We start from the raw sequence: 26,350 nt of genomic DNA, 5'->3' as shown, positions 1-26,350 counted from the left end.
ATTGTGGGGATTGTCATAGCTTAACTTACAGTATCAAGGAAAATTCAAATAATTCTATGACTACAAGGCCCTTACTAACCTCGCAGTTCATTATTATTGAAGACATTTATAGGATTGTAAAATATCTATCTAAATAAAATGCATGCAGGCTACTGACATGTGTAAGAAACCGCAGGAAACTGAAACACGTGAGAAAGAATTCAACCTCCAATCCAACTGTTTGATTGTCTCGTTCGCTTGTAGTCGTCAGATTTCCCACAGCACCTGAAGGCATCCCGTCAGCCCGCCGCTGACGCAGAAAAGTCAGCCTGTTGATCCAACAAGTTTAAACCCCTCTGCTCGTGTGCGGACTCAGACACCGGCGCGGATTTAGACCGTTTTCTGTTCGTCTGACTCAGTGTGGTCTCTCCAGGCGTTTGAACGCTCAGTTTGTGGCTTTCACTGAAACAATGCAGCTAACTGCTACGCGTCCGAGCCTTTGAGATGGAGAAAGCCCTAACAGAAGATGACTGCGTGGATTCAGGAGCCGAGACTGGAGGGTGAGTGAAGGAGAAATAACAGATGCAGAATATCTCACTAAATGTTTGGGATTTTGGAATTGGGAAATATTTTCAATTAACCACAGCCAATGTGCATTCTCATTTATATTTAAGAAGAAGCGAGACAGCACAAAACATTTTTATTTTTATTTTATTTTAAACGAGATTTGGCTTATTAGTCTCGACGATATTCAGTTAAATTCACAGACTTATTTTATTTTTTAAAAGTTATATATTACACTGGCTACTGAGGCAGGCTAAGCTCGGGACAAGCTGTTTTGGGATGCTAATATTTTTAGCGGAATGTTCAAGTAAAAAAAAAAAAAAGATGTAATTCGAAGTTGTGTTGGCAGGAAAGCGACTTAAGTTAACGCTGTTTACTCCTTTGCAGCCATTAAACAAAGATGTGCCTCGTTGTCGCCTGCGGTATGTCACTGATTTGATGTTGTGTTGTTGTGAAGGATTTACTAGTTGTTTTCTGTATGTGTGTGTCTCTGTATGTCTCACAAAATTAAAAGACAGGTTCACTTTCATTTTTATAAGGTTTAACATGATAAACGTGATCATCGTATATGTCTTTAAGGTGTTTGGGGTCCATTCTCTATTAGGTTTTTTTTTTTTTTTTTTTAAGTAAAGAGTAAAATTGGTAGTGAGTTTGTGTGAGAGTGTGTGTGTGAAAGAGAAGTTTGCCTTCAGGGTTTTTCAGAAAGGCTTTCTGATAGAAGATGAAGTGAGATTTTTTTTAAAATCTTATGATGAGTCTACAGAGGCAGCAGGATAAATGCTGGATAAATGGACCAAACACAGGACTTTCACCATGGAGACTGAGGTTAGAGTCCAGCTGTGGCTTGTTTTGTAGATGAAGTTAAAGTGTCGTCAACTTTTCTTTCTTTCTTTTCACATTTCAAAGCAGCTTGGTTAAGTCTAGGTAAATATAACTCGTTGTGTTTGAATAAACCGTGTCCCATATGTCAGAAAGCTGTTGTGTCTGAAAACCCTGAAGTCAAACTAATCATGATGATTGATTGAGGCATTCATGCACAGATGACCATGTCACATGATGTCCTATGATAAAGGGCTTGTGTTGTTCTTACAGATTAGTCACAGGCAAACTGCACATCTCTGAACTCCCAGATTACACATCAAGGTTTCTTTTTGCCTGTCCATTGTATTAACTTTGCCTATATAGATCCTTGTGATCCCTCACAGAGATGTATGGTGGAAGAAAGATTAAAAGCCCGGTATGCAATTAGGTTAATTGTTATTTACTCTATATATTCTTATTATAGGATTTCATTTCAGGCACGGCTTACATAAAATAGTTTATCTAGTAGTGCAAGCACAGTTTTACATTTGATAGTAATTGCACACTGTTAAGAAAATATGAGGCCACCATATCAAGCAGTCCAACCTAATTGTTGCCAGTACTCGCAGCCTTGTAGCGTCTCAGAATTTAGCCTATAATCAATGTTTGTGTGGCTTAAACCGACCACCTGTGCTGTTTTTATATAGATAGAGAGAGAGAGAGAGAGAGAGAGAGAGATAGATAGATATATCCTGATACTTTGTTCTCAATAATTCACAAATAAATGTTCCAAACTGCCATAAAAAATGTTTTTCTGTGTTGTTGATGGTTAAAAACAAAATACAAATATTACAGTTACATTAAAAGTACATAATTATATGTGAAGATTAAGTATGTGAAAAGTATTCTTGTTAAATGACAAACTCCAGGCCAGCCACCTCCACCTGCTCACATCCCCCACCTCTTCTTCCTCAATCCACTTCCTGTTTATCTTTGATCCACTAAATTTAGAACGCTTTCACTCCACCAGTCCATTGGAATAAATGAATAAAATAAACAGTATTTTGTTGGTCATAAAGTCCATCTTAACCCCCTATTAGTGAGTTTTAAATAGATGAGTCGGTCCCGTCTATGACTTTGTCTCTGCCATGTTCTTATATAAATGCTGTTCTGTCAAACGAGAAAAACAGAATACTTTATTTTTATTCCTGAACACTAACAAACCTACATGAATATGTGCGTCACGGTTGTGTTAATAGACCCCTGCTCTGGGGGAAGGAGGATGATAATGTTATGTTGTTATTGAATACAGACTTTCCATCTACCATCAATCATGTCTGGTTTCTTTTAAGCCGTGATAAAGATCCTTCCTGAATATAACCAGAGCCTGACTTTAGAGGTGATAGGCCGTAAAATGCTCACATGAGTCACCGCTTGGAACAGTCAAACGTTTTCAGTCAGCTTGTGCCTTCATCTTCATCCCTTTCTTGCCATCCTAAGTCCCTCTTCATCGCTCCTTCCCTGCATCTGAATCCGTTTCAGCTTTCCATGGGTCAAAGAAGATTTTTTTTTTAAAAAAATATACATATATATACTCAGTTTTGAGCCCACTGGGTCACCCTGCGCTCATACCGTATGCGTATGACTGGGCTGCTCCCTGTCTGCGCTTCACTTTGTGTTTATTGTCTTTGGGTGGAGATGAAGCGAGGCAGCGCGGCCAGACTGGGAACCGCAGGCGGGATGCTAGCCGGCACTGCAGGGGTAGTCCTGCCAAATGCTCACACCCAAAGGAGCCATCAAAACAAACAGACTAGTGTGCAACTGCGCACACTACTACCTCCAACTCTATTTCAGAGAGTCATAAACCTACTTTTTTTTCCACTTCTTGTCATTTTTCTTTGTGCACTCAGAGATGAGAGTATGACTTTCACTTTGTCCCTCTTTCCTGCAATTTTCTGCTTATTTCTCTTCTTCCCAATATTTATATTGCCTCTGCAAGCCCATCTTTTCTTACCTTTGTGTCCTCACGCCTGCTGCTTCCCTCACTCTTACCCATTCCTTTCTCTACACCACTAATGCCCGTTAGTTAGATTGATAACCTCCTGCTGCAGGAAATAGACTTGCTCTTCTGCTTTCTGCAGCTCCAGAGACTTTTATTAGTTTAGAGATGGACTCACAGAGTGTGTGTGGAGGAACAGTGTTCTCTGGCTGTCAGAGGACTCCTGTGGGACTAATATCGTCAAGTTGCAATGCATATATGTGAACCTGGAGTTACGCAACCTTTTCACCAAATTATTAATTGCAGGATTTGAGTTAGCTCCTCAGTCAGCATTGTTGTATGTGGGCAAACACGTATTGGATGTAATGTCATAAAATGTCATAATTTTACTCTGTCTGGAGATCAGATTAGCTGAAATCTAATTCTCCACCTTTTCTTTGAAGCTTAAGAGCAGATAAATCTTTAAAAAGTGAAGACCCTTTACTTCACCAATTACTTTTTCCCAACCATAAATCTACCTTTTTTTTCTTTCGTGTAAAGAACTCTACATAAAGACTGGTGCAACCAAAAACACTGGAGCCTGGGCATGGCTAGCCTCGCATAGCACAGAAATCAGAAGGATTGGAAATGTTTTGGCCTCTCTCCAGCGAGACTGGTTGTCATTTGAACCAATATACAAAGAATCCAGCATTATAAGAAAGCCAAAGTACAGCCATAAAAATGTAACTGTTATACTCATGTGTACATATTAAACAAGATACAGGAGTGAAATAATGAGCTTTGAGGGTAGTTTTCCCTTGAATTTAGCCAGGAGAATTTTGCCTCTTTCAAGTCTTTGTGCTAAGTTAGGCTAATCACTTCCTGGCTCTAGCTAGGTATTTCTAGTGCACACGCTGTCAGCAGATTGAGGGGGGAAAACCCAGAAAAACCAAATTATCTCAGCTTGGCCATATTTACACATTATTTCCACCAGCCTTGTAGCCACATACTTTATATGCCAGTTCTTGCAGTTATTCATACTTGGTTTGGCCAGGAAACCAAACCAGTATGTTTTTTAAGTTAGTTAAATCAACTGTGTGATTAACATTATTTTTATCTGCATGCTAATACCAGTGATGGCTTCACACTTTCAGTAGTTTCTATGTTTTAAATGTCATAAATTCCCAATATGTCTGATTCAGTAGACGTGAGCATATTTTCCGCATTAGTTGTTTGTACAGTCATTAGTTTAAGTTGTATGACTTGTAACTTTAATGGTAGAATGTGTTACCAATCTTTTTATCCAATTTTTGGAAGGAACAAAGAAGTTGTTGCCGAACTGATTCTATAATTAAGAGAAACAATATGGTTGTAGTAATTCATGACACATTAAAATCGTACACACACACACACACACACACACACACACACACACACACACACACACACACACACACACACACACACACACACACACACACACACACGTCCTTTTATTTCCAGCATCATGTCAATCATGTGGATAATAATAGTTATTATTATTATTATTATTATTATTATTATTGTTAATGTGTGAGTGTGTAAGGAGCATTTTTGATGTTTTTACTGGTTGAGTAGGATTGTTAGCTTCTAAAAAACCAGGAAATTTTATTTAATGTGTTAATTAACTAGGAAAACGCAGTAGTTAGAACTCAAGTAAAATACAAGAGGCTAGGAGCTGTACTGTATCTCAGTAGTGGAAGTAGTACTTGAGCAAATGCCTGCGTTTTTATCCCTTCCGTTAGAAACCACTCTGAAATCTCTGTGTGCATTTTTGCTGACCTTCCAGCTGGACCTCTCCTACTGTTTAGCCAGATGTCAGCACTTCATCTGAAATAGGAGTGTGTCATCCTGTAAATCATGTAGATTGCAATTCATATTGTAATATAAACTTCTGTCTTGTCCTCTCTGTCCACATTTCCTCTGCCTTTTTTTTTTTTTTTAAAAAAAATCTGTTTTCTTTTGTCCTCTGCAGGTCTGATTACAGTCCTTTGTCCTCAACAAGCAGTAAGTAAAATTAACAGTGACATGAAGTATTGCTAACACACACACACAGCTCAGGCTCAGGTCTTTATCTCCCTAATACACACTGACTAAATAAATCCACTCACAGGCCAGGATTGTGTTTGTGTCTATGTGTTTTAGTGGCCTGTAAGATCCACAGCAGATTTTAGGGAAGAGTCTTTGTATAGCAACAACAACATTGTTTATTACATTTTTCTTTCCTCTGTCCACCTCGGTTTGCATGCTACGCATTACATTTTACACGTTAGTAAAGGTTAGCAGTCGCAGGGATAAATGAAACATTTGTATTGTTGAGGTAATGAAGCTAAAGCAGAGGGAAAAACATAAAAAGCTTACATTTAATGTCCTCCTAAAAAGGGAACAATCACATTCTGTTAGGTAAGTAAACAGATGCATCATCATTATAATCCACACAGCAACAGTCATGAGATAAACTATGCAACAATTTCCGATTAAGATAAACAGCAACTGTTCACCCATGACAAGAAGCATTTCTAACCAAACTGAGTCTTTTCAGTCAGCTAATAAATTTATTCAAGTGTAGAAATGTGTTATACGTGTATTTTTTTACATCAATATTTGGATCTTGTTTTGGTAGGTTTGGCCATATTTTTCATTAATTATGACATCGGCTTATGTTATAAGGCTTAGAAATCCAGCCACAAGTTTCATCCATCCATCCATTCGCTTCCACTTATCCCTTTCAGGGTCGCGGGGAGCGCTGGAGCCTATCCCAGCTGTCTTAGGGTGAGAGGCAGGGTACACCCTGGACAGGTCGCCAGTCTGTCACAGGGCTAACACACAGACAAAGACAACCATTCACACTCACATTTACTCCCGCATTCACACCTATGGGCAATTTAGAGTTTCCAATTAACCTATCCACACTAACTGCATGTCTTTGGACGGTGGGAGGAAGCCGGAGTACCCACGCAAACACGGGCAGAACATGCAAACTCCACACAGAAAGACCCTGGCCTGATGGTGGAACTGAACTCAAGACCTTTTTGCTGTGAGGCAACAGTGCTAACCACCGTGCTGCCCCAGTCACAAGTTTAAGCATACATTTATTTACCTGTACTTGCGTAGTTGGTTGTGTGAACACGCTCTTGCCTGTGTAGTAAAATAAAGGCACATGATTCACATGGTCACTAACCATGTGACAGTCACTTTTCCACAATTTTGGACGTGTAACAATAGTGTTGACATTTTTGGGTTGAGTGAATAAGGCCCAGGTACCAACAGGTTGAGAGGGGTAAAAATACATATTCTCTGACTGGTTAGTGAGTAAGTTGATGGTAATCGGTGGGAAATTGATTGCTTCAGCCTGAATCACGCAGATTTAGAGACCAGTTAGCAATGCACTGGTAACCTTAGGTTGCTAAGGAAAAATGTGTATTCCCTGAGCAGCTGGCAAAAACTTCAGTGTAATTACTTTTGATGCTAGCAGATTGTCTCAGTTGCAGTTTCTTAATATTCACTACAGTTTGACTAGCAGCTGGCAAGTGTTGTTGCACACTATGGGCAACCACAGCAATCCAGTAGTGACCAAAGCAACATTAAAGAGGTTTCTGGTACAGCACCCTCTTTTTGATTGATTTCACTAAGCATTGGTCAGTAACCTGTAGAAATCACTTGTCAACCAATAGGGGGACTATGCATTTTTCATTAGCAGCCGGTGGTTGTATCATATCCAGTATGATAGACAAATCTGAAGCAATGTGCACATGACATGAGAGAAACATCAGCAAGTAAACTGGATAATAATTTACACATTGTGGGTAAACAATGTTACTGCTTTCCCAAGTCTCATAAATAACAATAAATGGTAAAAAAAAAAAGAAAAAAGAAAAAAAAGTAATTTTAGATAATAAATAATCCAAATTTGGACAGAATTGTCTTGCATCATTAGGCCATTTTCCTGTCTTGGGTATTTTTTACACACTGTGGGTGTGTCCATAGTTTTCTTTGAAAGTGGACGTGATTGTGAAGGTCTGTGTTTGCAGAGGCTGTGGCCTGCCCTCAGTCTGGTTGCCAGGTCTCCAGGCTTTTTTACAATGGGAGGATTATATCCAATATTAGCCCATTAATCTGGTCTGCAGGAAGCTGCGTTATCCCACTTGAACCGCGCCCGTAAGCCAGGAAGCAGTGAAACACACACAGTGATCCAGCAGAGAGTGTCTGGTTTGGTTTTCCCTTGTTGTTTCCTGTGTCATCGCTGTGTCAGATGAGCCTCTGCCCACCATTGTCATCACTGGAGGTCAGAGCTGGAACAAAATGTGCACTGGGACACTGTCCGAAAACACAAGAACTTTAAATACACACTGCAGGACAGAGTGTGACCACATTCACAAGTCCACTGCTGGACAGAAACTACTACTGAGCGCAAACACCGTGCATACATTTACAGGCTGAAATCCATCCAGAGGACCTTTTTTTTTTTTTAAAGTAAAACAATTTGCACCATTTGTCTAAGAAGATATTTGTTTCTGATTGGCTGACAACTGTTCGTTTATTTTGTCTGATAAGACATCATATTTAGTTCTAAAAACGACCTGTTTTGCATCTGTCCAGATCCATCTTTAGCATGGCTCTTAAAATTTTGCATACGGCATCCCTGTAACACTGTAAGAAGTAAGGAAACTGCCATAAAAGCTGATAAGTTGTTTTATATATATCGATATCCATGAAGCCAGATGACACCAGTCAATTAATTAATCTGAAGGAATGCCTTAAAAACAGAAAGACCTCTAATTTCCTGCTTGTAAAGTCAGATAAAACTGAGGTTATTGTATTAAAAATCTTAGAAACATGGTGTCTAACCAGATACTTGCTCTGGATGGCATTACCCGGGCCTCCAGTAAGTCATTTTTGATCAATGTGCAAATTAAACAAATGTGTAGAACAGTTTTCTTGCATTTGCACAATTTCTAAAATCAGAAACATCCTGTCTCAGAGTGTCTACTGATGTATTCATTTCACAGAGGTGCATGCTGGTTTAGTCTTCTCTTGTCTTTTGCCTTCACAGAGGTGCATTTACTTTCTCCTAAGGTGGTCTTAACCCCTGACCTTTGACCTCAGCTCACACTAGCCATAAAGTCCATGGTGATTAAGTCCTTGATGTCACGCTAAACCTCCAACATCAATATGGCTGAGTATTTTTTTCACAGTAAGATTTCACGTAGGAGAAACTACAACTTCACCTGGCATGGCCTCGAAATGGAAGCTTTTAAAAATATTTTGATTTAAATTTAATATAATAATTTAATAATAATAATAAAATAAGTTACCAGTTGTGAATGAGAACGAGTCTGTTGGTTGAAGCTAAAGAAATGTGGGTTACATAAAAGTAATCTTGTGCAGATTTTAGAAACTGTGATAATTAGATTCAGAGCTAAAAGGAAAAGGCCAGCTGAGGCAACTCTTCAAAGAATTTGGAGAAAAGAAGTAACGGCAGAAGCACCACTGCTGCCACAAGCAGCTGCTTCTTAAAAAGTGGTTTTGGTTTTTCATCACTGTAGTGTAACGTTTCTTCATTAAACTCAAAGAATTAACAGCCTTTACGACGCTGATGAAACTATACAGGATGTAGTGGTTCTTTGTCTGGATCCCTGAGATGGCAACAGATTAAAATTTTAGCTTTAAAAACTTTTATCTTTAGTTAAAAGTAATCCAAGAATTGATTTTTATAAAGTAAGGCCGTATGAAGCCTGTAAGTCTGTTTATATTCTCTTCAGCCTAGCTAGAATTTTAAAAATTAAGTTTACGATTTAATATCATCTCAGACAGTCTGGAAACTTTCCACTTCTCCCACCCAGCCACGGCCATGGCAGTAATCATGCTTAACTGTAAGCCTTCATAAAATGAAAGGGAGACCTTAATGGTTGTATGCACCAGGCTGCAAACATGGGGACTGACTCACTTCTGGAGTGTGTTCATTTAAGGAACTGCAGTTTTTGGCACTTGCATGCTGGTCTTGTTTTGCTCAACCATAATTACTGAAGTATGTGATTTTATATGGGTTTCTTTTTTTTTTTTTTCTCTCTCTCTCTGTTTTTTTTAACTCAAATTTTACAAATTCATGTTACAAATTCATGTGTAACAGAGTGTGGTGTCTATTCACTGCTTCTTTGCCTTTTATCTGCGCCGTCTTGTGTTCACGCTCAAACACCGGGGAAGACGATGCACTGCTCTCTGTTAAAGGAACAGCGGCGAGCATCCTTTTGAACGGCAAACCACTCGTGGTGATGTCAGCCAAAACACTTTCAACACAGTCAGTTTGAATAGCACCTGATGGCCCAAGGACCACCCGTAACAGACCAGCTTGTAACACACAAACACAGACGCGCACACACACAAGGTTGGGGTGCCTTCTCTCCAGCTGAATGTATGAAATCCATGCGCCGTTTTAAGGCAGCTTGGATTAAGTGTTACCAAATGTGCATCCTCCAGAATGAGAGTTGAACCACGAGGCCAGAACAGCGCTAAATGTGCTGCAGTCGGCTTTTTGTTAATGGCTTAATTGAAGCAGTTCAGTCTGTCGGCCTTGTTGTGGGCCCTTGTGATAATGAATGGGTGAGTGTGTACGTGCTGACTGAGTGCACAGTGAAGTAGGACAGTTATTACTGGGTACTAGCAGTCTGTTAAGCCAATGTGAGAGCAAATACCAGAGTATTCATAGTTAGCTTCATTATGTTGCCTCTGATCTAAGATCAAATTTCATTAAAAAAATATGTCGTCTTGCTGTAATTTGAGGCTAGTGAAACCAGGAAAAAGCCGTTTCTCGTCTTTTGAACTTATCCCCAGATCCTGGAAGAACTGGAAGATTTGAGATGGTTTTCCATGGATCCATGTTGAACTGGGTCCAGAAGTTCAAACCTGTGAGGAATTAAAATTGAGTTGACTATATTGAGCTTTTAACATACTGCTCAATTTACAGAACTAAGATTTAGAAATGCATGTTCACCAGCACCGAAGACAGTTTTTCAGTGTTTTTATTAGAATCTTGTTGTGTATAAATGGTTAATGGACCGGCTCTTATGTAGTGCTTTTCTGTTGTACTTGAGCATCTGAAGTGCTTTATATAACATGCCTCATTTGCCCATTCGTTCATATACATTCACACTTGGATGAACAAATCAGGAACAACTCAGGGTTCAGTATTTTGCCCAAGGATACTTTGGCATGCAGACTGGAGCAGCCAGGGATCGAACCACCGACCTTCCGATTAGTATATGGCCTGCTCTAGAGCAAACAAAAGTTACTGAAAAGTTGCTCGTAACTTTTATACTTTCTAAAATATTAAGCTCTTTAACATTTCAACTCATCATATCTCCTAAACCGTGGACTCCAGAGACGTGAGCCTTGTGGCAATATATCTTCTCCTGACGCTCAGGGTGAAAGAATTTTTTTTTGATACCATTTACCGTTTTCCCATGAATTACGTTTGTTTCAGGATAGGAAATCTGACCTTCTCTCAGATTTCAAACTCTGGAACTGAAGCCGTTTTTTCTCTCGTCACATCTCTCCCTGGGATGAGTGCTGGTTTGGCTCACTGAGATGAGCAGGCGCCCTGAGAGCGGCGGCACAGGTTTGAATCCTACCCGTGGCTGTTGTCTTCCCCGCTCGCGCTCCCTCTGCTTTCTTTACACTCTTCAGTGTACCCTTTCAAATAAATCCATCTTCAGCAGACAGTTCAGCTTCTTCACCTATTTTCAGCAGATAATTCTGTTTCTTCAACTGTTTTCGGCACATGATTTCTGCTATACAGCATTCACCCGTTATTTGTGCAGGTAATGCAACTTTTTCGAGTTGCCTTTTGTCCCTTGCCTCAGCCGTTCTGCTTCGTTCCACGTCTGTTCAGACATTGAAGGTCACATGACGTCCATGACCCTGGCTGTGTAGTCTTCACTATCTAATCAATCTATCTATCTTCTTGAGTTTGAATCTAACAGCACTTTAAAGCCAGGAATAGTATCTGTACATTTTGGTCTGACTGCTTTTATCTTCTGTGAAACTTAAGGGCTGGCGTCGTTCACATACAGAGCCCTTTGTATATTCCGCTCTGGGAAAGGAAGTCGGCAATTCCCTTTTTTTCAGGCCCTTTGCTTATGTTGCTCTTTAGGAGTTCTATAGCATGTCCTTTTGTGTCTTCTAGACAACAAAGTAAACAAGCTTGTTTTCTTTCTCACTGCGTCAACTCATGCAGTTTAATTTAATTACGTGAAGAAATGCAGACTTGCCATTTTCTTTTTCTCCCATGTATGTTGGTCACAGTGTGAGATGCAGCTGACGAGCAGAGATCCAAACAGAAGCCTGAGCTCTTATCTCAGAAGACGGCAATATATCACTTTACCTCAGTCTTTGTATGAGAACTGCTTAAGTGATTTAAGGGTGGGGGTATTTAGTTTGTTTGTTTTGTTTGCTAGAGAGTCTCATGAAACAATTGTATAGCTTTAAGTTAAAGGGGTTCACACGTATGTTCAGCTTGGTTCAGACATGATCAGATAAGCCTCGACTCGGCAAACTGCAGACAGAATGAGATGGAAAGGCAGCTGAGTGGAGTGGGCAAGGCCGAAAAAAGTAAAGTACTACTTGTTAAATAAAAAAATAAAATACAGTTATTAATAATAATTATTAGGTTTCACGTAGGTTTAACAACCTCCTGAGTTGGTACCTGGCTTATTGATGTTTTACTACAATTAAAAATGTCCAAATTGTTGTTGGGAAGTGACAGGTAATGACTGATGATGTGAAAATGCAGTACTGAGTAATGAGCACAAAATCGCTTTACCATTATATCCAGTCAAGTAATTGAATGTGTTTTGTTTTGCTTTTCTTAGCTCCTTCCTTTAAGTGAACTTTCTTCTGATTGGCTACTCGATATTCGCCCTCTTTGATGTCACACAGATGGAGAGCTGAAAAATTGTTGGGAAGAGAGCTTTTAGATTCTATTTACAAACACGGACCTCCTCATTTAAAATCAGCATCCCCCACTGTGACTGTATGTGTACTCTATAGTTATCAGAAAATGGAAAACGGCACACATTTGAGACTTGAGAGAAAGGATATTTGCCAGAATCTGAATGAGAGAACAGCTTCTGTGTGCGAGCAACACTTTGAAATGACAGAAAAAAATAAGTCAAAGATTTATATTAGTGTGAAGACTACATTTATTATGTTTTGGCACGAGTCACTCAAAGTGATGTATGAGATTTGGAACTTGCCCCCCCCCCTTCTTTTTTTTTTTTCTTTCTTAGCAGACGACAAAAGGGGCCCACATCTTGAATTTCCAAGTTCAGTTGTTTTGTTTTTACACTGAAGGCCCGGCTAGCTAAAGCTGCGACCGGAGTTCTTCTGCACACATACACACATCGAGGAGAGGTTGAGTTTTTGCTGCTAATCACTCTCATATGTGGAGGGGCTCGCTGGAAGGCGTGTTGTTTTATCTCACGTCGTCATCTGCGGGTACGGCAGCGAGCATGTGTTCCTGGTTAACACGTATCCACAGAGACAAGGTTAAAGTCTCTGAGAATTGGACAAGACCGTCCCCTTTATAAATGGGCACTTTTACAGTGGAGTACAAAAGTGTCTGCCCCCTTCCTGATTTCCTTTTTTTTATGCGTTTATTTGTCACACTTAAATGTTTCAGATCATCAAACAAATTTAAATATTAGACAAAGATAACACAAGTAAACCAAAAAAATGCATTTTCTAAATGAATGTGTTTGATATTAATTGGGGGGAAAAAATCCAAACCCACATGGCCCTGTGTGAAAAACTGATTGTCCCCTAAACCTAATAACTGGTTAGGGTCACCCTTAGCAGTTTTACAGCGCTACAGAGGAATTTTGGCCCTCTCATCTTTGCAGAATTGTTGTAACCACTGGTCAGCAGCAGATTTCTCCTTGAACTCTTCCATGGATCATGCCATGATGTGTTCCTTTTTTTTTTTTCTTTTTTTAAAAACATCTTTTAGCCTGCTTTACTTTGTCAAACAAGTTCTGTTTAATGATTTCTTGATTCAACACCTCTGCCAGTAATTAGGCCTAAGTGTGTTTAATGAAACTGAACTCTGCTTAAAAAAAAAAAAGTGGTTCATCACAGTTAATTCATGATTTAACAAGAGGGGCAATTACTTTTTCACACAGGACCAAGTAGGTTTGGGTAACTTTTTAATCAATGAAAAAATCTTAATCAATGAAATCATTATTTAAAAACTGCATTTTGCATTTAATTGGGTTATCTTTGTCTAACATTAAAAAAAAAATGTTTGATGATCTGAAACATGCAAGTCTGACAAATATGCAAAACATGGAAATCAAGAAGGGAGGAAAACATGTTTTCACAACACTTTATCCCGTGTGTGTGCTGAGGATGGTTATGCACATGCATGAGTTGTATGTAGTCAATCGAGTCAGTTAGCTTGAAGACTCAAGTGGATTAAGAGCTTAGAGACACACTTCTCCAGAGCTTTACCTACAAACGCCTTACATTCCCTTCACAGGATTGGGGAGACTTAATCTCTGATTTATTCTCTTGTTTTCCAGCTCCACATTAGCTCTTATTGCCAAGAAAAGTATCGCTTTGTACAAGGTATTGGAATTGTATATTTTAGAAAGGTGGGCCAAAAAACTGCAGCTCATACAGCTTGTCTATGAGCTCGCCAGAATATCTTTCAGCTGCATTTAACACAGAGACATCTGTGAATCTAACACATTTTGATTTTTAAACTTAAACAGTGGACAAAAAAAACAAACTGCTTCTTATTCAGTAATTTTCTAATTGATCTAATCTGTCTCCCTTGAACAAGTCAGTATGTAGACATCTTGACCTTTCAGTGCATTTTTGCGAGCATGTAGCTAGTAGCTTTATGCACTGGTACAAGAAACACAACACAGAGAGAGACTAATATTCCATTCTCTGCTTGCATGTCGGAGTATTTTGCCTCCTGCATGCTCTGTCCAGCTTCCTTACCTAAACCACATGCAGTATTTCCATTAGTGAGCACACGGCCGGGGCGTGCTGTTTCCTGCTGCGTGCTACAAAAGAAAGGAAAACTGTGGAAAATATCCAAACTTGATTCCCTCAAAAGTTGTCATGTGTAAAAAATGGCAGAAGAAAGAGTGTGGGGGTGGGGAATGAAGAAAAAAAAAAAAAGGACAAATGTAAAAGCAAGAAACTGAGATTTTTATTTATTTATTTATTTTAAATAAGAAAGGAATGGTTATGATGATGGATTTTTTTTTTTTTTTAGGTCACTCTTTTCTTGTACTGTTTTTGTTTGTTTTCTAATGAGGCAGAAATAAGATGGTTAGGGCAAAGGTCTCTGACTCATGAAAAGTGATCCCGGGAGAGCTGTGTGCAGCAGGAGTGTGAAGACGTCAAGCTGTCTGTGTGTCGGTACAATGTGCTGTGCAGTAAATACCCTTAAAGAGCCCTATCATCCACTTGTTTGGTGTCTTGATGCCAGCTACATGTTAACAGTGATTGTAAGGGGATCAGGGTGACATTAATGGCAGCAGTGCCGTCTCTTTGTGTAGGCGCGTAGATGTGTGTTACAGGATGTCAGTGCGCCGACATCCCGCTTAAACCTGCTGTGGAACATTCTTGATCCGGATGTCATTACCGCTGTGGACAAACTGAGCTACTCTGGGTCACAGTTGAGGCTTCGTTGCATTTTATTAAAACTAAATTTGCTTTCAAATCTGCTTATAGATCCTCGGTGTCTACATTCCACAACATTGGACCAACATTAGTTTTGTGGTGGAACAACACCAACACGAGCCTCAGATTGTGTGTCTGTGATAAGTGAGAGCAATGAGGGGGGACGAGGGCTAGACAGGATCTGGGCCCCCTAGATCTACACACATTTCCACACTGGTTTGCATGACTTTAGATTTTTTTGATGAGGTGCTGATATACTAATTTTTGTTAGTAACTAATTTTTGGTCATTGCATTTTTTTTGTGATTTTATTCGTGAAAATAAAATAAATGTACCAAAATGTATACTTCCCACCACATCTTCCTTTTACTGAAGCTTGTAATATTTAATAGCTACATTCATAGCACCTCTACACCTATTATTTAGGTCTGTTTCATTGTAACCACAGAGTGACATTTTGAAAATGTCACTTCTTTGGTCAAGTTGAAACTGTCCTTTTACAAAGGCCGGTGGGACTCGAGAGACAAAACCCATCCCTGTTTGGCCTCTCGGTTTCATGGAGGGATTTTGGCAATGGTGAAACAGTATGTTGTGCCAGGGAAAGTAGCCTGTGTGTCCTTTCCCAAAGCACAAACAAAATGGGACAAGTCCCATGAGAACTCGGATTAAAGACTGTAGCAAAACAAAGAGTGAGTGTACATGGAGATAACAGGCAGCCGTGTGAGTTTCTACATGTAACACGCAAGAAAGAAAAGACGGACTGACGTAAATGTGTCGGCAGCATAGGAAAAGTGGATTTGCAGCACCTGCATCACAGTGCCGAGCTTTTCCATGTCGGGGGTTCAGGGAGAGGCTACACCTGAATGCATCGCTCCCGCTGCGGTCTGGAACATTCCTCTGGGCTTCAGTAATGACTCCTAATGGCACTAATGAGCCTCCACAGAGGAGCCCTGCTCCACATGAGTCTGGTAGAAAGGAGGGAGGGAGAGAGGGGAGAAAAGGTAAACATCAGAATTGTAAGAAAGATGGAGTTGGATGTGGACGAGTGAAATGGAGAGCTGAGATCTAGAGATCTGTGGGAATGGGGAAGGCGAGTGAGGAAAATATGGGAAAACTTGAACAAAGAAGTAAACAAAGAAAAGAGTGAATGTGTCAGGGAAAAATAATCCCAGCGTCCAAGGGAATTGCTTAGCAGAAGGATGAATAGATGTAGACAGTTCGGAGCAACAGATTCATATTATTTAAGAATTCACATTGTTTTAACCTTCTTATTTCTATATAAAGTTCAAAAATGCTAATTTTATCTAATTTTCTTCCTGTCCTCCCTGTTTCTTCTACTTTTTCTTCCATGTGTGCTGGTGGAGGTGACTTATCCATGGGTGAGCTTCAGGATCCCTTCCTTGTCAGCGTCCACCTCATTGCTGACCCCGGCGAGGGCAAGTTCCTGCAGCATGCTGCCGACGCCGTGCTGGCGTGGGTTCACCCTGAACTGCAGCTCTTCAGGGTCTCAGAGCGAGCCTCCGTCTCTCAGCGACCTCGGGCAAAGCGGCATCAAAACGGAAGCCCAGCTTCAGCCTGCCAGCCGGCCCTGGCGGTCATCCTGTTCCTCCAGGAGGCCTACGGCGGTGATGAGCACATACTGATGCTGCATCGCGCTCTGCAGCGGCCGCCCTGGCACTACCACCACACTGAAAAAGTCAGCAATGGCCGGCGGATGCTACCGCTGACCCCATGCAGTCAGGACTTTTTCACTCTGTCTCCCGGCACGCCGCTCTGGGCCGTGCGGCAGGTCCATTATGGGAAGGAAATCGTGCGTTTCACAGTCTATTGCCGCCACGAAAACTATGTTGATATGGTGCGGCTGTACAAGCTGCTGCTTCAGCGGAGGGTTGCACAAAAGAAGGATGACTTTTGCTTCTTTGTGGTGTACTCCAACCCTGATATGGAGATCCAGCTGTCCTTTAAGAGACTCCCACGAGGCCACAGTCCCCTGGTGTTGGACTCAGCAGTAATGGAGGTGAGGGTCCGGGACGTCGGAGTGCTGGTGCCCCTGCTGCCACACCCTTGCAGCCCAATCAGTGAGGTGCGCTGGCAAACGGAGGACTACGATGGAAATAAGATCCTGCTGCAGGTAAGCATTTTTCATTCTGTTTTTAAAAAAAAAAAAATATATATACATCTGTGCCTTAAAATTTCCTGCCCACATCAGCCTAAATACGCATTTGGCTATCTCATTCAGGGCCACGTTATTTAGCATAGTCACAGTTGCTGCACATCTGCAAACCACTTTGCTACCCACCTTCACTTCGCTCTTTTGTGCTGTATGGGTGTTAATAAATGTCACATCGAGCTCTTAATGATGCCTGCTGTGGTCTTTGCTGGGGGTCTTGCAGCTGCTGAGTCAGTCTCCACTAAATATGCATCTGGGACGGTGGGGAGGTGTCACAATGCAGGCATGGTGACAAATACGAATTCCTGCAAATGGAAACTTAATCTTCTTTTGAATATAGCGGCCCTCACCAAACTGTAACTTTAACATAGGAAAAGTACAACTCAACACAATTGCATGGTGTGATTTATTTTTAAAGAGTGTGTTATGTTTTTATACCTGCAGATACACCAAAACCTACACGAGTAATTTCAGTTTAATCTGATGAAATGAGGCAAGTTTATAATTAGTTGTTGGAACCAGCTGGTCTCATGTAAAAGGATTTATGTTGTTGCTCAACTCCTGAAACACGATGCTAAGGAGCGATTCACAAGTCTTTCCTTTGTGTAAGACTGTATGCTATTAAAAGGAGTAAAAAAAAGAAAGATGAAAAACACACTGAAAATGGGCTTGGGCGTGCAGCAGTGTTTGGAATCTGTGTTTAATTGTGTAAAAGAGAAGCAGACAAGAGTGGCAGTTTTATAGCTGAAGGAAAAAGAAGAGCAGTTCACACTGATTCTCAATCCAGAAATGACAAGATCATACAGCAGACAAAGAAGGATTCAGTTATTTTATTGTAGGTGCTTAATTTAATTCCTTTATCTTTTCCATACTGAAAGGTGCTAGAAAAGCCCGTGTGGGTTTGAATATAAACACCCACATAAAGACTGACATGAATCAAGCGGCCCTTGTTGGAAGGGTATCACCTATCGGGGGATATGTGCCCAGGCGGTCAGAGATAAGTAGTGTTGAAAGTTCAAGCCGATTAAGCTTCAGTCCATTACTGGGATTGGAACGGCACAGAGAGAAACAATAAGCTAATAAATCATGACAATGGGCCATATGCATGATGCTTAGCTGCCACCTGGAATCAAGTCACGTGGACCTTCACATTGCAGCGTTTACTTTATATTACTTTATATTTAAATAGTTTTACATCTGAATCTGAGATCATCCATAAATGAACCTATAACAGATTAGCCTGTCTTTGCAGAAAGACTACAATACATTAAATATATTAAATGTAGGCAAGTGAAACAGAGGCCCAGTGATATGAAAGGAATAAATTATCTCCCAAAACATCAACTATGTTCTGTAAAAATACTCTTTGTACAGATACGCAGAGAGGGAGTGTTTTTATTGAAAAAACGTTGTGCACAGTGTATGTATATTTTGTCAGGCTGGAATAATGGCAACACCCAGCTCCAAGCAAGAAAACACAAGCCTCTTGGGAACCTGGAACTACAGATGCAGCTGTAACGTTTCAGTATATCATAAATACTCTGACGTGTTAGAGTAATAGTGAAAATCCGTCAAACTTATTTCTGTCTATTTTTGTTTTCTTTCATTGTCTCTCTAATAAAAATCACCACATGCATCTAGTGCGGTGTAAAAGTCTCAAGCCACCCCTCAGTTTTTTATATTTTGCTGGGCAAATTGGAAATATGTGCAACGATTTACTGAAATGTGTAAACAAATATGGAAATGCAGTATATAAGGCAACAATAGTTTGTACATGTAAACAAATATTACTCCAGGCTTCTTGAAGGACATTCAAAGCTCTTGTTTGGAATTTGGCTGCTTTTTGTTCCGTCCTCTGTCAAGATGATCCCGCACTGCTTCAGAAATGTTGAAGTCTGAACTCTATGGAGGTCAATCCATGACTGATAGTATTCCACTGAGTGTTTTTCTAACCAGGTATGCGTTTGCTGCATTGGCAGTGTGTTTGGGATCACTGCCATGGTGAAAAATGAAGCCACGGATGGCTGTAGGTACTCGCCTCTCTTCTGACCTCCACCATACATACTGATGACAGGATGAACCAAAGTTTAAAAATTAAGATTCCTCACTCCATCAGACCAGTTGCCACAGATTTTTTTTTTTTTTTTCCCAGTCCAGTTCTTGTGTAAGTTGACATACCTCAGCTTTTACTCCCCATTTCCTTTCCTTAACGTCTTGACAGCCACACTTCCACTGAGACCATTTCTGATGAGGGTTCAGTGAAGAGATTTTTTTTTTCCTGTTTCATAAGCACAGGACTGTTTATCTGCTGTAGATAATGTTTTGGCCTCCCGCTTCTGCAAAACAGTGATTTTGAAGGTATACTCAAAATCACTTGTTTCAAAACGTTTTATTTTTTGTGTTTTTATCTTTGGTGTTTTTCATAGGTTGAACTACAGAAATGGGAACAAATTATGTTTTTGTGACGGGCTGCTTAGTAACAAAGGGCCTAAAGATACTATTTAAAACTGCTTCTTTGTTAAGGTGTCTGTTATGCATGGATACAACACTGGTTCATCACTTGAGTTAAGTGCCTTTTTTATACTTAGATGATTCATAGGTCAGTGTTGAGTGGGTTATCAACCAACAAAAACCTTCCTCTGAAAATGGTCAGGTATAAGGCTACAATGGCTCCTCAGAAGCAAAATATAAAGAAATGAGGGCTGGTTTAAGACTTTGCACAGCACTGTACTAATTTCTCTCTTTATTTTTATCCATATGATGCAGTATATGTTTGTTGCTTTCCTTGAGAGACAGTAGCATCGTGTTTTTTAGAATTTTCGGCATCAATTTGTTACTAAATTACAAATTCTTATGTTTGTTTTTTTTTTATCCATTAACAACCTGCTTTGGATAACTATTGACTGGACACTTCAAAGCACAAAGTGCTCCATAGGAGATGCTTTTCCATATTCATATGAAGTTAATATGAGTTTTTATTAAAGGAACAAATTCTCCAGCTCATTAAATGTTTCTGTTGATCAACTGGAGTTTTTATAACCATTCCAGCTTCAAAAATGCTCCAGCTTTCCAGTAAAATTAGTCTGCAGATTGCTGCAAGTCTGGAATAGAAATCTTCCTTTCTTATAATTCTGTTTTCTTCATGGTTTGAGAAACAGGAACATAAAATGGTTCCCTATTTCATCATCTAGAGCATCGTCTCAGCAACGCAGTTTTGAAAACCACAGTCACACTGCCACACATAAGCAAAAACCTCATCATCTGAAGACTTTTGTTTATAAACATAAATACAGTCCAAATGTGTTGCTTTCCACAGCATTGTTGAGGATTAGTGTCCCGTTGTCGTGGTTTTGCCTTCCTGAGGTCATATATCCGGCTGACCTGGCTTATCCCAGATAACTAAAGCTTACAGGAGTTGGGGTCTGATAATCACCATGTCAACAGCCTCATTACCCAGCGTCCTGCTGTGGCTCCTCACTCGCATTTTGTCCTCACAGAAAACTGAACTCGTGCTGTCATGTATTAATAGTAGACAGAGGATTGAAACTTTCACCCACACATGGACAAATAATAGTTTTAGTAAATAACGAGTGTGTGCAGCTGAGCCACAAATGAAGAATGAACAACTGCTGTGAGATCTACTTTTTTCTTCTTTTTTTTTATTTACTTCTTAGAGCCTCATCTATCTGTCAAATGTCTGAGCAACAACAAATGACTAAAGGCCAAACAATGAAGCTAATGTCTGGATGGAAAAAGGAAATTGTGGAAGCTTTGGGATTATATGAACCTAGTGGACACAAAATGAGTGTAGGTTATTGTGTTTCTATGTCCCTTTTTGTGCTACAGTGCAGTCTAAACTCTTTTACTGTCAGCATTCACTGATGGTACCTGGTTAAGCTCGATACATTACGCGGACAGAGAATGTAGCTGGTCCTCCACCTTTGTCTCAGTTGGTGCTTTAGTGAAGGAATAAATGGGCATCATGCAAGGAAAAGGTGACGCCACTGCTTGAGAGCAGAAGCAGACCAAGAAAAACAAAGAGAAGAAGAGTAAGGAAAAGATAAACAGGATGAAGTGGACTGAGAGCAGAGAGCAGGATGGAGACAAAGGAGAGAGATGGTTTATAAAAGAGTCAACTTTGAGACACTGAGCAGGGAGAGAAGAAAACACAGGGGGCTTTGTTACACTTTTTATACACACACGCGCGCGCACGCATACACACACGCGCGCGCACGCATACACATACACACACGCGCGCGCACGCATACACACACACACACACACACACACACACACACACACACACACACACACACACACACACACACACACACCTTTAGTCTTGTGAGGACCCTCTTTGTCATAAACCAATCTCAAAACCCTGGATTACAGCTTTTTGTCCCATAAAGACTTTCAAAATAAAACCCTTCCTCGGTTCAAAGAGTAATTTTACTAAACTGAGTTGCATCAGTAAAACTCCAGAATGTTGCAGCTAATAAAATATGTAGTTTTTAGTGTTGGATAACATTTACAGTTCTCTCCAGTTTACAGGAACCAGCCCTGCAAGCAGCATGTGACTGTTGTGAAGTATGTATGTTACTTCCAAACATTACAGTTTCAGAGGTCCAAATACAGATGCTCATGTTATGTAACTGTAATTTTTGTTTTATTATCTTAGGAAATGCTGCCTGCATGCTTTGAACTGTGCAGTATTTTTGCATCATAATTATGCAGCAGTAACATGTTGTCTGAAACTACCATCCAAATGACATCAAGACTAATTTTTCTGTCTTCTGTTGTCCAGTTTTGCTGAGCTTTTCTGAACTATATCATCAGTTTCCTGTTGTTTGCTGACAGACGTGTCATTCAGTCGGTTCCTCTGCTCATCAGCAGCTTCAAGGTTTGATGTAACGTGCATTCAGAGATGCTCTTCTCCCTACCTTGGTCATAACAAGTGGTTATTTAAGTTGCTGTTGCCTGCCTATCAGCTCGAAGCAGTCTTGTCATTCTCCTCTGACCTCTGGCATCAACGAGACATGATCCATATCACTGGATCCTTTTTTCTGACCATCTGTGTAAACCCTAGATGTATTTGTGTGGGGAAAATCTCAAATCACCAGTTTCCAAAATACTTGGACTTGCCTGTTCAATCACCAAATCATCCACATTCTGATGGCCTGTTTAAACTTCAGCAGGTTGCCTTAATTGTGTCTACATGCCTGAATGCATTGAGTTGCTGCCATGTACTCAATAATAAAGTGACTGGTGAGTGTGTATTTGCTGTACTGGATTCAAGCTATCATTATCAGACAGAGTATTTATAGATGTTAGAAATAGAGACTTAGTGATTTCCTGCACAGACTGTAGATTGTTGTGAGGAAGCAGTAAATCACTTTCATCTTCTTCATATTTATTGTTCAACATATGGAAATGTGCAGATTCCCCTCAGTCCCTGTGCTGCTTCAGAAAATTGTCTCGGGGCTGCTGTGTGGAAAGTTATTGCTTCTGTCTGTATTGTCTTGTTGGAAAGTCGGATGACGGAGCTGACAAGAGAACAGAAACATGGAGAAACTATCAGCAGAGAGGGAAGAACCGAGCTGTGGATTTCAATATATACAGAGGAGGAAATCATAGACGAGAACCTGCTGCTGCAGCTGCCTTGCATGTTTAAGACAACAGCGTTCACTGTATGTCAGAACAGGGGACTGTTGCTTCATGTGTTTCCTGCTTCTCATAATTTCCTTTTTGGATTTGTAATATTTCATCGATTTGTCTGAACAGCGCACTCTGATTTTAAGATGCTTTACATCCTGAATGGATATATGTACACATAGGGGGTTCTTCTGTGAATCACATCAACAGCTGGAGAAGTCATCAGCATTCAAAGAGGCCAGGGTGAGAACAGGGGGTGTGGGGTGCATTTGGAGACCCCGGGGTTCCCTTGTACTTCTTCTTCCTTCACTTTGTTGCCTGTATGTTGTGTGAGGAGTGTCCTGTTGCATGGAAGCCCTGTACAGAGGGAGGTTAATGGTCTTGAACCCACAGATCCCATGTGAACAAATGGAGCATAAAGACTGTCTGCTGTCAGAATAGGCAGGTTAAAGGAAGCGGTTTATAAGCTATAATTGTTTTGCCCTACCACCTATCCCACATGGTGATATGACCCTTGACCCCAAATTGCTGTATTTTCACTGCTTTTCTTTCCCTCCTATGCAGGTCCAGGGTGCATACTGCAAACACAGACATGATCCCTGCTACAGATCATGCGCCGTCACTGAATCTGCCTCGGCTCCGTCCACCTTCACTCGCAGCGCCACCTCTCACAGGAACCGCCGTTACCAACGGATGCCACCTCGTCCCAAAGTCCACCCGACCTCCCACTACTCCATGCCTCTGGCATGTGAGGAGCCAGACGAGCAGGAGCAGTGGCCAGACCAACAACATCCTGACAGCTGGACGTCCCATTGGACGGGCAATCGGTCCGGATCTCTCTTCTCTCTACCCAACATGGGCTCAGCCAGCTCCCGCTCTGCCTGTTCCTCTCCGGGTCCTTGTCCCAGCCCCAATTACAGGAGCCACTCCCTTCACCGGAGTTCTTCGCTCATCCCGCCCTTCCGCCTCAATGTGGACGCCCTGATCGGGGCAGAGGAGACGGATGTCGACACGGGGAACAAGGTAAATCCAGGTAGCAGCGTGGACCTCACAGTTGTGTCTGCGTACGTCAAATCGAGCCTACCACAGACTCCTCGGCCATTATCGGCCCCACCAGAAGACATCGGACCCCTCCTCTCTCCCGTCACCCAAGAGGGCACCTACAAATCGGCCACGCTGGGCCGGACTCCAAACAGCTTCTCCATCAAAAGCTCTCAGTCTGCCTTGCAGTTGTCATGTCCGCAAAGCACCAGTGCAAACACGCTGTCCTCAGCTTCAGTAAACGAGTCAGACAGCTGCAGCATAATTAGTGTACCAGTTGAAGAGAAAGACACGACAGAAGAGGAAGAACAAGAATTCTACATCTGATCTTTTGCTAAAGGGTCAGAGGACTCAACTGTGGTCAGTAATGTCAAACCTTAGTGCTGAGACAATCATGCAAGCTGTACTCTGCCCCCTGGTGTTTGATAGTAAAACAACAACAGCAAACTGAAGCAATGCACAAAGTTTGTTCTGAAATATTTGTGAATGCTACCTTTTTTTTTTCTTTTTTTTTTTTTTGCATGTGTATATATAAACTCTGTAAATGCTACTTCATATGTACTTTCACGCATTTAATGGAGCAGTCGCATATCTGTACAGAAACATTCAATAAAATTACAAATTGTTTGTCCCCTTTCAAATGTGCTGCTTAACATTCCATTAAACGTAGGGTATGTGTTCTACATCACTGATCATAACCAAGTAGATTTGTTGTGTAGGCCTAACCAAATGGCAACATTAAAAACTAACATGATATAAGGGGGAAAGAAGGCTTCTGCCACTAATGCTTTCACCTGGGAGTTTAGCATTTCAGTCCTGTGTGAAGTCAGACCCTTTTGGCCTGGATGCCTCGTCTGATGGGTTTAAAATTGGAAGACTGCATCTTCAAATATTAAGCTGCCAAATGCATAGAAAAATGTCTAGCTCTTTAAGCTCACCATAAACTGCCGTGCAGGTAGTAGGTTGGTCACCAGTGCTCTTCTTAAAAAAAAAAAAAAAAAAAAAAGTTTTCTTAAATCAGCGGCCTGCCACTGTCCAAAATAAGATTGACACACTAACAGTGCTGAAAAGTACATGGATCTGCAAACTTGTTGGGTATTTCAAAGTTGGTGGATAAAATATGTAAAGCTATCACAGAGAAAGCAGCAGAAGCTACTAAAAGTTAGAGTAGGGGAGACCGTGGATAGTTGTAACGTGGGTCAGTTGTAACACTTCCGATTTCTCCAATCAGGGCTAAGTTTCAAATGATGTGATTCATCCTCTACTTGCCCAATTCAGTTCTTCTATCACATGTGAAAAAATCAGCACATTTTGTCAAACACAGACAATTTAAGAAGAGAAAAAAAGTAATTTGTATGCCAAAAAGTAAGTTTGTTTTTTTTTTTTACTTCAATTTCTAATAGCATTATCTGCTTTGCAGTTAAACTCATCAAACTTAGACATACAAATAACATAATTTATGGGGATATATTCTGTGTAGGTCTTTAGTGCTAATGTTTTAGCCGTTGGCTGTAATGTTAGCTGGTTCATGGCTATAGGAGTCTGGGTCAGTTGTAACAGCAACAGTCTGGGTTAGTTGTAACAATAATGTAAATGTTACAACTTACCACACTATTACTTTAACTTATATTAAACAAGTTGGGGCAACGACATCAGCAGAGAGAGGTTCACTGGTCACCTTTGTATATGCGGTTAATGCCATTGGCAGTGTTGGGGAGTAACGAAATACATGTACCGCCGTTACGTATTTAGAATACAAAATATGAGTAACTGTATTCCGTTACAGTTACCGTTTAAAAAGGTGGTATTCAGAATACAGTTACTTTGTTGAAATAAATGGATTACACGGCGGTACTTCCCTGTTTCATATTGTCGCGGGTCAGGACTGTTTGGGTTTGTTTGACAGCTACGTAATGTTGTTCCAGGCGGCAGCGTTACGGTTGCCATGGTTACAGGGTGACGCGCTCTCTCTCTGCGTGTTTCCTGGGTGAGAGAGCGATTTTTTGTTGTTGTTATTGTGCTAAGCCAGGGTCGGCAACCCTAGGCACGCGCGTGCCACCGTTGGCACGCGAAGGGTTAACTGATGGCACGCACGACCATAGCTGGACTGGACATCGGGCATACCGGACATTTGCTCGGTGGCCCGATGATTTTTTTTTATTTATTTATTTATTTATTTTTTGGTGGTGGTGGATTGGCCAGACGCTGGTCGGTCTGTATAAATAACTCAGTTGTTTGGTGTTGGCCATGGCGTAGCTTCCACAGATTCAGTAAAATTAACAAGTGGTGGAGGCCAGCAGGTGGGTGAGGGAAGGGGAGGCAGGAGGAGGAGAGACCGAGGCGGCGCCGGTCGGAGCGTCAGGTGAACTGAACTTCAGGTAAGAAGTTAATGACCTGCAGTCTATCTGGGTCAGATATAAACCAAGTTTAGGTGGA

At 40.9% G+C, this 26,350-nt stretch overlaps 1 protein-coding gene across 1 annotated transcript; it reads left to right on the top strand.

Annotated features, from left to right (window-relative positions):
• Positions 1-512: 512 nt before the first annotated feature.
• Positions 513-24,544, top strand: LOC116314804 (protein FAM124A; the record flags this gene model as incomplete). The annotated part of the gene is made up of 5 exons (XM_039600371.1): positions 513-539; positions 931-965; positions 5,337-5,368; positions 16,416-17,182; positions 23,438-24,544. Coding segments are annotated over 5 exons (1,665 nt in total), but the record flags the coding sequence as incomplete, so codon positions are not given.
• Positions 24,545-26,350: the final 1,806 nt, after the last annotated feature.

The sequence above is a fragment of the Oreochromis aureus genome, linkage group 16 (genome assembly GCF_013358895.1).
Source record: "Oreochromis aureus strain Israel breed Guangdong linkage group 16, ZZ_aureus, whole genome shotgun sequence".
NCBI lineage: Eukaryota > Metazoa > Chordata > Actinopteri > Cichliformes > Cichlidae > Oreochromis > Oreochromis aureus.
This window is presented reverse-complemented; position numbering and strand designations above follow the sequence as displayed.